Source organism: Symsagittifera roscoffensis, chromosome 6, assembly GCF_963678635.1.
Source record: "Symsagittifera roscoffensis chromosome 6, txSymRosc1.1, whole genome shotgun sequence".
Lineage (NCBI taxonomy): Eukaryota > Metazoa > Xenacoelomorpha > Acoela > Convolutidae > Symsagittifera > Symsagittifera roscoffensis.
In genome coordinates this window covers 56,862,584-56,878,140 of record NC_087067.1, presented here as the reverse complement: position 1 = coordinate 56,878,140, position 15,557 = coordinate 56,862,584, and the positions used below count along the sequence as shown (strand labels likewise).

The 15,557-nt window shown below is 40.2% G+C and overlaps 2 protein-coding genes across 2 annotated transcripts in view; one reads left to right on the top strand and one right to left on the bottom strand.

Moving 5' to 3' along the window:
* LOC134848239 (mitotic apparatus protein p62-like) overlaps positions 1-15,557 on the top strand; it is a 204,708-nt gene that overhangs the window by 48,570 nt on the left and 140,581 nt on the right. The gene's annotated exons all lie outside the window — the stretch shown is intronic.
* LOC134848841 (uncharacterized) lies at positions 1,060-6,187 on the bottom strand. Its single transcript, XM_063866353.1, has 4 exons — positions 4,971-6,187; positions 4,477-4,712; positions 4,139-4,277; positions 1,060-1,228 (listed from the first exon to the last, which is right to left on the bottom strand). The coding sequence occupies exons 1-4, from the start codon at positions 6,185-6,187 to the stop codon at positions 1,060-1,062; spliced, it is 1,761 nt and encodes a 586-aa protein (XP_063722423.1).

Below are 15,557 nucleotides of genomic sequence, written 5' to 3'. Positions count from 1 at the left end.
TAGCGTCCGGTAAAAAATCTCGGGTGGTATACATTTTGCTTTCGCAAAGAAAATATCGGACATGTCTAATTTTCCTATCTTCAATCTAACACACAGTTTTTGCTTTAGAGTTGGCATCAAACTTGTTGAGCATCTGCAGTAGCGGACTTGGCTACGTTTTCTGGTAACTTGTGCACTCCCATGTAGTGATTTTTTAAATTGTTTCGAATTTTCGCTTCGTGGCCGCACATGGAGCACTTGTACTTGACACAATTTTGGTTGTGTTTGTTGTTGATATGCTTCTTCACATTTCCTCTGTCTTTCGTTTTATACGAGCAAAGATCACAGAAGTAAAACTTCTCACCTTCGGAAGTGAATTCCCGAAAATGTTGAGCAGAAGCTTGGCCTTGATTTGTTATCTGATTGTTTGATTTAGCAATTGGATTCTTCTTGCTGAGAGATCTAGGATGTTTAGACGGCACCTGACTATTGGCACCGATGGGCAATTTTCTCTTTTGTTGCACAAAATTTGGCGCGAAGTGTTGCATAGGTTGAGAACCAAGCAAAGCGTCTGGTGTCAGAGACATTTTCGTACGCAGAAGACCTACGAAATTATCTGATTCTAACAGGCTCACTTTAAAGGTTTTTTCATCTTCTAAAAACTCCTGATTAATAGCAAGTGAGAACTCAATATAGTCTGATAGAGTCATTTGGACAGAAAAAAGTAGCAAATAAACCTGAAACAATGGTTGGAAAGATAGAAAAGCGTTGATAGAAAACGTCAGAACGGATTTTCGTCAAGGTTAACTGCAATAAATCAGGTATCAAATAGATTTCGTTAAAAATGTAGACATGATTATCTATTCCATAATGAAGACGAAATTATAACTTCGATAGCGTTCTCCGAATTAATTTCCATAAACAGCATTAAAGACTTTTTAATAAAATTTTCTAAACACATACACAACTACATAATGAGATCTACAATTTCACTTGTTACATTTTTTTAGCAAACTTCAAAGAAGCTATCTTCTTTCGGAAATCTTTATAAAATATAATACACGATTTTGTTCCATAACTTCAGCTTTCATTAGCAGCTGCTTTTGCTACTGTAGGAGAAAGATTGTGCACTTTGACATAATGAGTCTGCAGCTGCCATCTGAACTTAGCCTGCAAACTACACATTGAGCAGGGGAATTTGCGTGCACTTGGTTTGTGTTTCACGTCTACATGTCGCGTCATGTCTCCCCTATTTTTACACTGATAGGGATAGGAATCACAAATAAACAATTTGTCACCTGTCGAGCTACACAGCTTCTAGCTTACAATATCGCTCGATCCAAACGCGAACATAGCCAGGAGATGATTGAAAAAGATTCAATTAAAGCATACCAAAAAAACTTTGAAGTAATTTTGGGTCTCTTGCATAGTATAACACTCATAAATACTAAGTTTTTGCGCTAACTACCTCATCGGAATCATTTTTTTTTTCAATAATCATTGATTTATGATACGGCGCTAACCGTTGTATCGGAATCAAGAATTTTTGTTTAATCAAGGATTGTCATTCGTTGATCATACGTTATGTAGCAGTAACAAGGTTTTGTGTTTATTTCACGAAATTAAATAAGTTAGCTGCAAGCTTTTATTCAAGATATTGGCGGCCAACTGATAGAGGTCTGTTCAATTTAAATTTCCTCGGTTAACTAATCAAAATTACGGCTCTTTTCATCGCTGTTTCTGTACATGTCATAAAATCATGACAAAAACGGAAGTTTAAATTGTCCATTCGACTTTAACAAATCGTGCCCAGCGCCTTTTCTTTTGTCATTAATTCTTCGTGTCTCATGAGGTATGTCAACACCCTTGTCATGTCAATACTCTCTTTAAACGAGGTATGTTCGTATTTTACGTTCGTATTTTACTAGTAGAGTCGTTACTATTCGTTTTTCATGAGAAGAGTCTTATTTACCAATACTTTAACCGTTATACGAGTTATCTCTAATACTTTAAGTCTTCAATTTATTTTGCAAAGGGATGTAAACAGACTGAATATATTGTGGCGGCGGCGTCACGCTTTGTGAACACAATAAACTCTATGTTTTTGTCTATTCTATGTTTCGATGACTTTGTGTATTTGTTTTTTTAAGTTCCCGGATCTGATGGGTCTCATTAATGTGACTCGGTTGTATCTGTTCGGTATAGTCATCCATCTCGGGGGTTTGCGTTTTTGCTTTTAAACACTTCGCGGGATCATAGTTTTTGGTGATCAAAGAGTGAATTTGTTATGAAGTACAGTTTCCGTATTGGATGGTAAGCTTCCAATTTGAAGTAATTTATCAGAGGATTCAACGCATAGTTCAAAACCATGTCAAATTCTGGTTTGGTATTTGAGGAAATATGGTGCTCTTTGTCCAACTGAATATGCAATTGTCTATTTAGTTAAGTAGGATGCAAGGGCTGTCACCTAACTGTCATTAAGTGTGTGGAACCTGGTACCGGCGAGTTAGCCGTTTTTACCTGATCGGGTCGAACTATTTGGGTTCGTTTCTCAATGCGAGAATTAGAAGGAACCAGGTGTATTTTGAATTAAAGAGGGGAAGTTCGCAGGGGTGTTGATGCTTTGATTTAGGAGCTATTGAAGCAGGTTAAAATGTGTTGGGTTGTGGCAGAGTGAAGGATCGTGAAGGGGCCGGTCTTGTAGCAGGGGTGGTAGTAGTAATAGCAGTGGAAGTAGTTGCTAGTAGAGTGGGTGTTAGTGGTTGAGATTCCGGTGGACCGATGGGTGAGAGAAGGGAGAGAAGGTCCTCAAAGTCTCGCAAGTCATCGTCTGGAGTGGAGTCGATAGTTGGTGTCAGTGCATCGGTCGGTTTTTCCTAGAACAATTAGATTATTTAGACTGTTGGTAGGATGCTCTGTTTTGATTTATTCGATCAAAACTTGTTCATTGATTGTGAGGATACATGCGATCCTGGTTTATATTGTCCACTTCCTCTCAAAAAAATCTCAAATTTATAAATGAAAGTCAGCCACTAAAAAAGAAAAATAGTCTTTTTGTTTTTCCCCACCTCGCATGAGCCTCAAATTTATGGAGTAACCAGTGGTTTTACAACGTTAGTATGAAGACGGAATAAGTTTGTTATTGCCTATATCGTCCGCAAGTCTATATTCATAACAATCGGATAATGCTAACGCTAAGTTTCTTTAAAAAAATTGCGGGTCCCGGGGTAGAAAAAAGAGCCAAAAAATGGACGTGAAGATATAAACGCCCCACCGGGTATCCTAAACTGGGTAACAATTTTGCCAGCGGAGTTATCAAAAATATAAAAAAACATCTATAACCGGGTAAAAAAACATGTTTTAGTGGTATAATTGTAAAAAAAAAGTAGTATTTTAGTTTTTGGAATACATAACTTTTCTGGGTTTTTAGTTTTTTCATAAATTTTTCAAATATACTGGTAAGAAGTCTGCTATCAAAAAGACTACACGGCAGAAACAAGTCGAACTCATTCAGGATATAAAAATATGTTCATTTACACGTAATCACATTATATTCATCATCATCATCATCATCAACGTTTTGTGTCTTTTTCCCGTGCTACACGGGGTTAGACAACAATGCCTTCCACAAATCCCTGTCCATGGCTTCCTCCTTTTTCAGTCCCAGCAAGGATAGGTCTTCCTCTATTGTTTTGTCCCATGTCTTCTTCGGCCTACCCTTTGATCTGGGTCCGGGGACACAAACGTTTGTTAGCGCATTTGCAAGGAGCACGCTCCTCTGAGTGTGCCCGAACCACCGAAGACGGGACCTCCTCAAATAAATGTCTAGATGGTCAATACCGCAACGCTCATAAATAGAACGAGAAGCGATCATATGTAGGTCAGTACCAATTACCCATCGCAGTACTTTAAGTTCCGTTGATCTCAATATTTTAAAATTTGAGTCTGTCATTGACCAAGTTTCAGCTCCATATAACAACACTGGACGCAGACAGCTCTTGTAGATCAAAACCCGCGGAACAAGTGGAAGATTCTTATCCAATAAGAGTCTGGATAGTTCTCTAAACTTCAACCAGAAGGAATTTATGCGGGCTCGCACAGCAGTTTCCACCTTCCCATCCGGATGAAGCATGTCCCCCAGATATTTGAACTGACCCACCTTTTCAATTTCACCATCTGCAAGTGTGATTTTACTATCTGTTGCCTTGGATTTGGGATTCTGGCAAACTTTGCAAACAAAGGTTTCAGAGAGGCGTTGGCTTGCCCGCAAGCCACTGCACCTTCTGTGTACCCATAGCCTGCATGAAGTACACATCATAGAATTACTACCGACCCCTTTGCTGCAAACCCCACAAGGGTAATCACCCGACTTTATGGTCTTTCCCTCTTCCCCGGTAACCATTAACTTCGTTTTGTCCATGTTAACTTTCATGCCATTTGATTCAAAAATTGTTCTCCACTTTGCAAACTTTTGCAACACGCCCTCGAAGGTCTCACTTGTCAGCACCAAGTCGTCTGCAAACAGAATTTCCCATGGAATTCCGTCACCACATTCCTTGGTGAGTTCTTCAATTATCAGAATGAAGAGCAGTGGACTCAAGACAGAGCCCTGGTGCACACCAGTGTTGACCTGGAATTGGTTTGACCTTTGATTTCCTCGCCTCATACAGGAGACCGAGTTTCTGTATAACGACATGACCGTTTTGACTAGATTCTCAGGGACGTATTGTCTCCTAAGAGACCACTCGATCAAATATCTTGGTACTTTATCGAAGGCTTTTTCTAAGTCTACAAAGACATGATAAAGCTTTTGTTTCTTTGCTAAGAACTTTTCCTGCAACCTACGGAGCAGATGAATAGCATCGGTTGCGCTTCGGTTAGGCATAAAGCCTCTTTGTCTGTCATTTATCGATACAATGCCGCGAAGGCGTGATTCGATGACACGCTCAAAAACCTTCATAGGGTGCTCTAATAGGCGAATCCCCCTGTACGATCCACATAGCAAGGGGTCCCCTTTTCCTTTGTAGATGGTCACGGTATCACTCGTGCACCACTCATCCGGGATTTTCCCCGAGTCAATGACACTTTGTAGAACGCTTGTCAAGACAGAGAAATTGGATGCGTCCAAGGCTTTCAGCATTTCAGCCGTTATGGACGATGGTCCGGGTGTTTTACCGTCAGATGAATGCATAACTGCCTTGCCAACTTCAGTTTCGGTAATTTCCCTGATAGGCCCATGTATGGGAAGAGAGTCCATCATAGAACCGATGGCTGGTTTGGAAGAGAGCGAGTCAAAATACTCGCGCCATCTTTCGAGGACATCAGTCCCGTCAGTGAGGAGTATGCCACTTTCGTTCTTAATGAATTTACCTCCCCGAACATCATGACTTTCGGTAGCTGTGCATCTAGCCAGTCGGAACATTTTCTCACGACCTTTTTTGCTATTTAAGTCTGCACACCACCTTTGACATGCGTTAGCTTTAGCTCTAGAAACTTCTCGTTTGGCCTTCTTTTTCAACTCGGCGTATACGAGTTTGTTTGCAGTTGTGTCACTGGCCTTGAACTTTTTATAGGCTTCCCGCTTTGCTTTCAGTGTCTCCCTCATAGCTTCGTCCCACCACCAATTGTCATGATTGAATTGTTTCTTGTTGCTTTTCACTCCACAAACTGTCCTAGCTGAATCTACAATTGCGTGTTGTAATTCTTTCCAGGAAATATTTGGTGACAATTTTTCACTCAACTTCTCATTTAACTGGCTTTGATGCACTGCATCCTTCAATTTATGCGATTTAATCGTGGTTATCTGGCCTTTCGCTTTCTTTGTCTTAGAACATCTAACTTTGAAATATGCACAGCATAGTTTATGTTGCGGTGCTATACATTCTCCTGGGAAAGTCGTGAAATTCGTGATATTACGCCGAACATTTCGATTGCATAGGAACAGATCCAGCTGACTGCGTCTATCGCCACTGGCATAGGTCCAATGCTGTTGTTCCCTTTTCCTGAAGAATGTATTTGCTATCTGAAGATTATGGGCAAGGCATAGATCCAGGACTCTGATACCCTCAGGGTTTCTTCCTCCCACTCCATACCTGCCAAGAACTGATTCGTAGTTTATTTGGTCCGAACCACAGTGTCCGTTCATGTCGCCAGCAATGACCACCTCTTCTTTATTTGGCAATTTAAATAGAAAGTCGCAAAGCGCCATATAAAACAAATCTTTCTCTATATCAAGGCGGCCCTGCTGGGGAGCATAAACAGAAACAAAGTTGTAAATTTTGCTTTCAATTATCACCTTAGCACATATAATGCGGTCAGATAATCTCTCCACGGATAGAATATTCTCCGTTAACCTGTCTTTCACAAGTATTCCGACGCCGTTTGTACCTTCATTGTTTCCCTTCCATAGAAGTTTATACCTTTCCGACCCTTCACCAAAGTAACGTGTGCCTTCATTTCTATAGCGGACCTCCTGCAGACAACAGATGTCTACTTTCCTCCTGGATAACAACTGACACAGCTCAATAGACTTGCTTTTGAGCGTGCCAATGTTTAGCGTACCTAAAACGAAAGAAGTAAAGACCGTGAGATTTTTAGCACCCTCTCCCCATTTAAGGGGGGCACGGGACTGAGGGCCAGAGCTTGTTGTGTATGACATTGTAAGGGATTTGGGGCGAAGTTTGATGGCCGGATGCCCTTCCTGTCGCCAACCTGCAGTGAACGTTACTCGTTCGGGTGCCGCATATGCCGCATGACAGTCAGCCGTTTGCGAGGATTTGAAGTCCTCTACGCCTCAAAGTCTACCACACCGCTGAGGGTCCAGCGTGGGGGAAATGTTAAGCTACATTACTATATGCAGCACGCCATTTCGCCATTTGCGTTTCCTCATCCCGCCTAGGCCATGGTTAATGACCAAAAACCCAGGGCAGCCTGAACTGTAAAAGATGTACAGGCCGCCCCCATAGCTATGCAGGGCAGGGACGCCACTCCCTGAGGAGCCGCAACACAACTCCCGCATACCCTGAGGCTATAGTATATCCATATGCATGAGTGCCAAGGGATAAAATAGATTGGTGTCTAAATGACTTCTCCATGGCCTGTGTGAACAATGGAATCGATGACGAGCCGGGAATTCAATTTCCGATCTGAAGATGAGCCAAACGGAGGGGAAATTGACGGCAAAAATGAAAATGAACTGCCCTGTCTTATTTAACAAGCTTTTCAAGAAATAGTTGGGAGCAAAACAACAGATTTTATTCAAAATAAAATGCCCATCACTGTTCGTGCTAAAAGAGCTTATGATTTTTCTAAACTGAAACAGCAATCATCAATATTTGTTCTATTTAAAAAGACTCGGCTAATTAAAACAAGCTCATCACTGTGCGTGAATTGGCGGTGGCAAAGGTCTCCGAAATGGATCGTCAGCTGGATTGTATTTTGTCTTCCACCTTTCGTCCTTCGAATCCAGACTGAGACTCTTGAACATGAGGTTGATCTTAGGACTCGGAGACAGCTCTTGGGACAATTTTGTCATCACTGATTTGAGGTTCTGCAGTTCAATTATTACCTGGTCTCTTTTCATCGGCAAAACCTCCTGCGACTCTTCAAACAACACCATATATGCATAGTTGAACTTCGCCAACGTCCGGTCGAAGCAACTGCCCATAACCTGAGTAATAACTCCCCTTTCGAAACTCGTGCAGTCATTCGGATCTTTCTGGGCGTGAACAACTGAACCAACTGGTAATTTTTCATGGTTGAATATTCGCTTGTAGTGAACTTGCTTGCGAGGTATTTCATTGTCTTTTAGAGACTGTGGGTCTGCATCAGTTTCAGTCGATTCTGGTTCGTGATAAACCACAGTGCATTGTTGATGTTTCTTTGCTGAATCTTTAGGTGCGTTTTCTACTCGTTTGATCTCGGCCGGATAGTAGTACCTGTCAACCCAGGGAGCATACACTAAATTGCCCCCATCCAAAGATTCACCCCCACTGTTCTCTGAAGTGTAGAAGGTCTCTTCAGCCACAGGTGCTAAACTGGGACTCGTATCTTCAAGGTGGTTCATTTCTTCTTTCACGCTTCTTTTCCTTTGAATTTTGATTCTCGAAACTGATTTTCACATAAATTAATCACATTATATTGTTCATTCCAATTCCTTTGTTTTTTTTTCGAATCAGGTTCATATTCACAAGTTCTTTCATGACAAGTTGAATTCATTCATTATCGACATATGATATATATTTATCGATCTTAGAATTACAATTCGGTAGTTTCTACTGTATAGCGAAAGCAACGACGCAATCATACAGCCAGCTACTAGTCACGTGGTACAGTCCAGGGAAAACTGGCTTGTATTTTTTATCTTCTTCCCCTTCGATGACAGTTCCAGTGACCACAAACACTAGCCTGTCAATTAGTAACTAACACACACTAATACACTACAATACAAACACTAATTTACGTAGATGACGTTTCCTTCGCACAGCAGGGCTGACATAAAATAGTTATAGTCGGACCAGAAATAAGAAGGCTTAGAGTTAATTTGGCAGTGGGAAAATGAAATAATATCATCTTTGATGAAAATTTGTAACTTCTCCTGGCTCCAAAAAGGTTAGGCCCGTTGCTTTTTATCAATTCCGGGAAACCTTCCGGCTTTTTGATGGTTTCGAAAGATTCATCATCACCTTCATAACCGTCTTCATAATTGAGACGGAAAACTTCTCTGGGCAATTCGAAAACAAAAGTAGCTGTATAGTCGTCGCATATAACGGAGAAGCTTTGAATTTCATTGAAAGAGCATTTCTGATGTAGTTTTGTGAAATCCATATCAAGCGGAATATAGTATCTCACATTTGTCGTCTGTTCATTTGAGAAAGCAAAGTCCCCCCTAAAACATCTCAAACCCTTTGTAACCATTCACAAAATTGAGTGTAGTCAAATGGATTAAATAATATAACACGAAATGAGCCCAATTGGCTCACTAAAGAGGCAACATACTCCAATTGGAAACCATCCTGATGTTTTCTTTGGTGCATGATATTTTTTCTTGAACTTATTGAGTTTAAACCTTATTTCTAAAAAATTAATAGGAACACAATCGATACGTTTGATATAAATTCAAAAACGTTTATCGAGCATCATCTGAGCCGACAACCTTTTTGAAAATAACTGTAGAACCAAAAATACAACAAAAAAATTAAAAAGTACGAATTCAAATATATGGGTAAGAAGTCTCCTATCAAAAAGACCATACGGCAGAAACAAGTCAAACTCATTCAGGATATAAAAATATACTCATTTACACGTAATCACATTATATTGTTCATGGCAATTCCCTTGTTTTTTTCGAATCAGGTTCATATTCACAAGTTCATTCATGACAAAATGAATTCATTCATTATCGTCATATGATATATATTTATCGATCTTAGAATTACAATTCGGTAGTTTCGCACATGGTTTTTTCTACTGTATAGCGAAAGCAACCACGCAATCATACAGCCAGCTAGTGTCGCTAATGTTCGTATTTCACGAGAAGAGTCGTTTTCACTCCCAAAGGTTTAAACGTTATATACGAGTTTTCCCAATACTTTAGCTATTGGTTTCCATTCATTTTGCAAAAGGATATGAACAGTTTGATTTTATGATGGCGGCGGTATCACGCTTTGTGGGCAAAATAAATTCCATTTTTCTGATTCAATATGAAATCGGAACAGTTTTTCTTTCGTTCGGTCGAAAAGTAGCCGGTTTTTGTCTAATCTACGCTTGGGTCGAACGCATTTTTTCTTTGTGTAGTCGGTTGAAACATCTCAGTCGAATAATTTCGGAAGCCAGTTTCAGTTGAATAGATCGAAAAATAGCACGCTTGAGTCGAACATATTTTTCGTTCAGTCGAGTGTGTCGAAACATAGCCGTTTTTGGTCGACTCCATCGAAAAATAGCTATTTTTGGCCGAGTCGTTCGAAATGAACTCGAAAATTGCAACCCGGGATGTGTTCTGTTATTATTGTGTTAAATTAAGCAGTGGTTTATTTTGCCCCCAAATCTTTTTGTGCGCACATGCAGCAATTGTATCCCGTGAATTAAATTAATTTGAGACAAATAATTCGGGCGTTGAACAAGAAATGAGAACGCACTTTGTGTACAACTGATTGTTCTCATGGCGAAGTTCGTCTCAAGTGTTTGTTTTAAGAATATCATTGAATTCCCATTGCAATTTTTTTTTGAGTAGAACAAATCATATTGTGAACAGAAATGGACAGTAAGTGGAATGTAAGAAATATAATACAACACAAATCACTAACAAAACAAAAAACCTAATTTGCACAAAAATTAGAGGCACTGACAGGAATTTTTTTACCACTAAATAAATTTACTACGTACACATTTTGAAAATTACAAACAAAAATACATTATCAGTCATATAGTGAAAACCAAGAGGTCCGTAATCGCAAACAGCGCAAGCCAAAAACTATTGCTCCTGATGGCAGACACGAAAGTGGTATATTGTCTTGATAAAAATAGCCAATATGAGAAAAATGCATCAATAAATACAATTTTTATTCTACTGAGAAAATTTAAAACTGAAATCCACTCATGAAGTTTGAAGTCAATCACTTTTTTAAAGACCTCCAAGCATCTGCCGTTCGATAGTAGAGTTTGCTTTTCTTTTAACAAATGAAATGAAAAACAAATCAAAAGTCAAATCGCGGAAAATCAAAATTGAAGGTGAATGAGTTTTTGGACTTTTCCTGAAATAAAAGCAGAAAATTATTTCTTTGCAAGAGTCTTCACTCTCTGTTCATCGACTCTTATTTTTTGCACAATAAGTTTTTTGAAAAGTTGTATTACCAAAGAAGTGATGAATGAAGCTTACATACCAGTTTTTATTTCAATAAAATCAATTTTTTTTTGAAATGTTTTCATATAACCAACACTACTCGATCGCTCCACTGGCTTGAAATTTGACTAAATTTCAGAAATTTTGTACGGTTTTTTCTCGACATTGGCAATTTTTTGAGAATTTTCTACTGTCCTCCAAATCACTTCTAAAAGTGCATTAAACTTATATATCCCTCGACACATTCCAATCAGTATTTGTGGGACCTGATTTTGCGTGGAGAACAAAAAGAAAAAAATCTAAAACACTCACGAATGCAAACTTTTCTCCCATTTCAATAGTCGGAACAACAAAGAATTCCAGACAATGAAGTGAAGCTACTTAAGATCTTGCTTAAAGAAAAGTATTAAAAATTTTTCACGCTCTAGTTTGCAGAGGGTGGTTTCTAATTAAGAGTAATGAACGTAGTGAAGACTCTTGTATATGTCTTGCTGATTTTCAGTAAAAAGTTTTAAAATATCGATTGACTTAGGTAAAATGAACTTTTTGAGTTCAATTGAAATTCATCTGCTGAAAGTGACGTAAATAGCACTCTCCAAATACGAACTTGGAAATGGCGCGAAAAAACGTGAACGATTTCTACTTTCGAAAGTGGAATTTAGTTTTTAGCTTTCCAGCGGAATGAAAACTCTACCTATTGATCGAATTTTCTCTAGTTGGGTTTGTCTGATCAGATGTCCTGCGGAGCAAATAAAGGGTAAAGTTCGAAATAGTTCAATTAAATTAAAAATGACCAAATTTAAGTCCAAGTATCATGGAAGTTTAATTGTGAGAACTACCCAATTGATGGGGAAGGGAAAAAGTTATGAAGAACTAAAATAAAATCATGCAAGGGGTCATTTGTCAAAGCTGACCGAACCGCAAGTAAATAAAGATAACGATACGCGATTAAGGCACAACCACCGAACTGGACAGAGCAATTGTTAACTACTACTAAGAGTAGTTGGTTCTCAATCAGAGAAAAGAGCAGTTGATACTGAGAGAGAATATAGTTGGTTCTCCGTTAGTTAGAGAGAACAAGTGAGAGACTTATAGAATTCAGACGGGTCCTGAGAGTGACTAGTGAAATTTTTGAAGATAGTTCTCGACGCGAGATTTTTAGTGAAGTTTTGTGAAGCAAAGTTGAAGAGTTGTTTAGAATTGTTTGTAAAGTGAACTGCAAGAGGCAGCTTTCCGGAACTTATCACTGATTAAATTCCTTGATACTTAATAAATTGTATTCAGGCCACTTAGCGGTCCTTATACTCGGCAATTTATATATTAATTTCTGAATTCAATTACTATCCAGTTTCTTGCGATTCTTTCCGAGGAAGAGAACTGTCAAGAACAATCGAGCAAAGGGGGCGCAACCCAGTAATTTATTGAAAAGTCATATAAAAGTCGTCTTTCGGAAACTAAAAGCAATTGAGCGGCTATATTTGAAAGCACAAATTGCAACCCCTGAGAATTGGAAACATTGTGAAAATTTGAAAATCAAAACTTTCTTAAAAATTTTTGCAAGAAAAAAATCATTAGAGACGTCAAACCTCGGAAGTTAAAAGCATTTGAACCAGCCCAACAGTCCTCAAGATTTTCATTTGTTAAGAATACCCGCCCAATACTCACATGTGAATTTCAAATTTTCGATTTTTTCTCAATCAAAAACTTTTTTGAAACTTGGGAAAAAATCATATAAAATATCAATAACTCGAAAAGTCGAAGGATTTGAGCAGTCACAATTGAAGGCAAAGTTTAGAAGCCCAAGGGTACCCTGACAACGCCAAACCCAGAGCTGAGAATTTCAAGTTTTCTGCAATTTTGAAAAAATACTCATACCAAACCTCATATCTCGAATACTACAAGCATTTGAGCGCTCATATTTCGACGCAAGAATGAATACCCCTGAGTACAGGGTTGGGAACTTCAAATTTCAAAAAAGTCACTAAAGTCGTCAGATCTTGTAAGCTAACAAAAATTGGTATTCATAATTAAAGGCCAAAATCGCAACCATGGGGAAACACTAACACCATCCAACTATTGAGTAGCTAGTTTCAAATTACTTCAAGCAAACACTGAGTTCCAACTGAAAAACATAGGTTAAACCTGAAAAAAATTCTTTCCTTAAACAATAGGTTGAAAAAAACTTAACACGTCGAGATGCTTAAAATCGCATTTAAAGGTATAATGAATACCTTGAGTCACTTGCGTGAATTTTAGGCCGACATTATGTTCAAAAAATTAAATAGAAACATGATTAAACTAGCGGCCTTGTGCAGCTAAAGCTGCTCCTGAAAAAAATACGGCATTTATCTTACACAAAAAATCTGGAATGATTGAATTTTTGGCTATCTGGTTGGTTGTCTGAACAGATAAAGGCTCATGAAGCGATGGATGTCAGTATGGATAGCCGATCGATCGATCGATGGAGGGAGATAGATTGCTGGATAGATTATTGACGAGATATATTGCTGGAGGGCGGGATAAATCGCTCGACGGACTACGGTGGTTAGCTTGACGAATGGCTTGATGCATCGGTGGTATGCAGGATGGATGGCTAGATAGATGGATAGCTGGTCAGATGAATGGTTGGAAAAACGGAAAGATTGTTTGAGTGATTGATGGTTGGATGGATTGGTTGATATCTTGCTGGTTGAACAAATGAACAAAAGATGAATGGCTAGATAAATGAATTGATGACTGGAACGGATGAATGATGATTGGACAGATCGCAGCCTGGATGCATGGTTGGATAGATGTCTTAATATATTGCTGGTTGGATGGATGAACGGATGATAGATGGCTAGATAGATGGATGCCCTGCTTTTTGCCACTCTACCCTGCCTTGCAACTCCTTGCCCTGCCTGGCTTACCGTGCCCTGCCTTGCGCTGCTCTATCCTGCCTTGCCCCTCCTCATCCTGTCCTGCCTTGCGCTTCCCAACCCTCCTTGTCGTGTGCACTCTTGCCTTGCTTTGCGCTGTCCCGCCTTGCGCTGCCCTACCCTGCTTTGCCCCTCCTTGTCCCACCGTCTAGTACTCCCTACCCTGCCTTGCCCTGCCATATCCAGGCTTTGCCCCTCGCCTGGCCCTGCACTGCCCTACCCTATCTTTCCACTCCTCGCCCTGCCCTGCGTTGCCTTGCGCTGCCCTACCCAGCCCCTCCTCGACCTGCCCTGCCTTGCCTACTTCTCACCCTGCCATACCTGGCCCCTCCTCGCTCTGTCCTGCCTTACACTTCTAGCCCTGCCTTACACTTCTAGCCCTGCATTGCCCTTCCTCGCTCTGCCCTGCTTTGCGCTGCTCTACCCAAGCCTTGTCTCTCCTCACGCGGCTCTGCATTGCCTTGCGCTCCCTACCCCGCCTTGCACATCCTTGCCGTGTGGACCCTTGCCTTGCCTTGCGCTGCCCTACACTGCACCTCCTCGCCCTGTCCTGTTTTGCCCCTCCTTGTCCTACCTTGTCTAGTACTTCCTACCCTGCCTTGTCCTGCCCTATCCAGGCTTTGCTTCTCGCCTGGCTCTGTGCTGCCTTAGTCCTTCTCGCCCTGCGCTGCCGTATTCTACCTATCCACTCCTAGCCCTGCCCTGCCTTGCGCTGCCCTACTCAGCCCTGCCTTGCCCACTTCTCATCCTGACATACCTTGCCCCTCCTCGCTCTGCCCAGCCTCACACTTCCAGCCGTGCGTTGCCCTTCCTCGCTCTACCCTGCCTTGCGCTGCCCCAACCAGAGCTTGCCCCTCTTCACCCGGCTCTGCGTTGCCTTTTGCGCCCCCCCCCCCCTCCCCACCTCTTTGCCTTCAGCTGCCCTGCCCCGCCCCTACTCGAAATGCCCTGGCTTGCCCTCCTCTTCCTGCCCTGCTCTCCCTACCCTACCTGACGCTGCTCTACCCTGCCCCACCGCTCCTCGCACTACCTTGCCTTGCGCTGAAAAGTTTCCTTAACACTGAAATATACGATACAGCTTAACAAGCAAAATTTCGTTAGTTTCTGAAAGCTTAATTATGAGACAGATGGCATACTTTTTAACAGACTTTAGGCCAAAAATATATAAATTGAAACATTGCGAGCACTTTTATGATGCAATTTCTTCGCGAAATATTAAAACCAAAATTAGATCACTAAAAAGGTCAATTCCTTTGGCTGCAAATTAAGGAAGAATGCAGGATAAAGTGATGTAAGAGAAACTAAAATTGAGCCTCTTTCCTTCGTAAACTTGAACCAATTGATTTGACCCGAGGTGTTTATTTTGTTTTCAATTTTGCAAAAATGGGTTGCATAATGAAGAGGCATGCTAAAATCTAAATATTTTTGTCCGCACCCCATTTGTACAAAGTTTACCGACTTTGAAAAATTTGAATTTGAAAAATTTGTCTCAATTCATTTTATCCGGTTATCTCCAATCTCAAATTTAGCACTAAAATACTTTTCAGCACAAAATGAAAAAAAAACATTCAGAAAACCGCAAAATTATGCGTGAAAAAATACAATTCAATTTAAAAAATGTATTATAAAAATTCGGCGAAATTCTGCTGCATTTTGCATGAAGAAGGACTTTAATTGCCCAAATATTTATGAAATGAGAAAGGCCTCATTAAAAAAAGTTTTGAAAACACCATTTACAGGATATAACTTGGGAAAAACTCGAATTAAAATAAAGCCGCCAGAGTTAAACATTTTTGGCTAAGAAAAATTAACACAGGAAG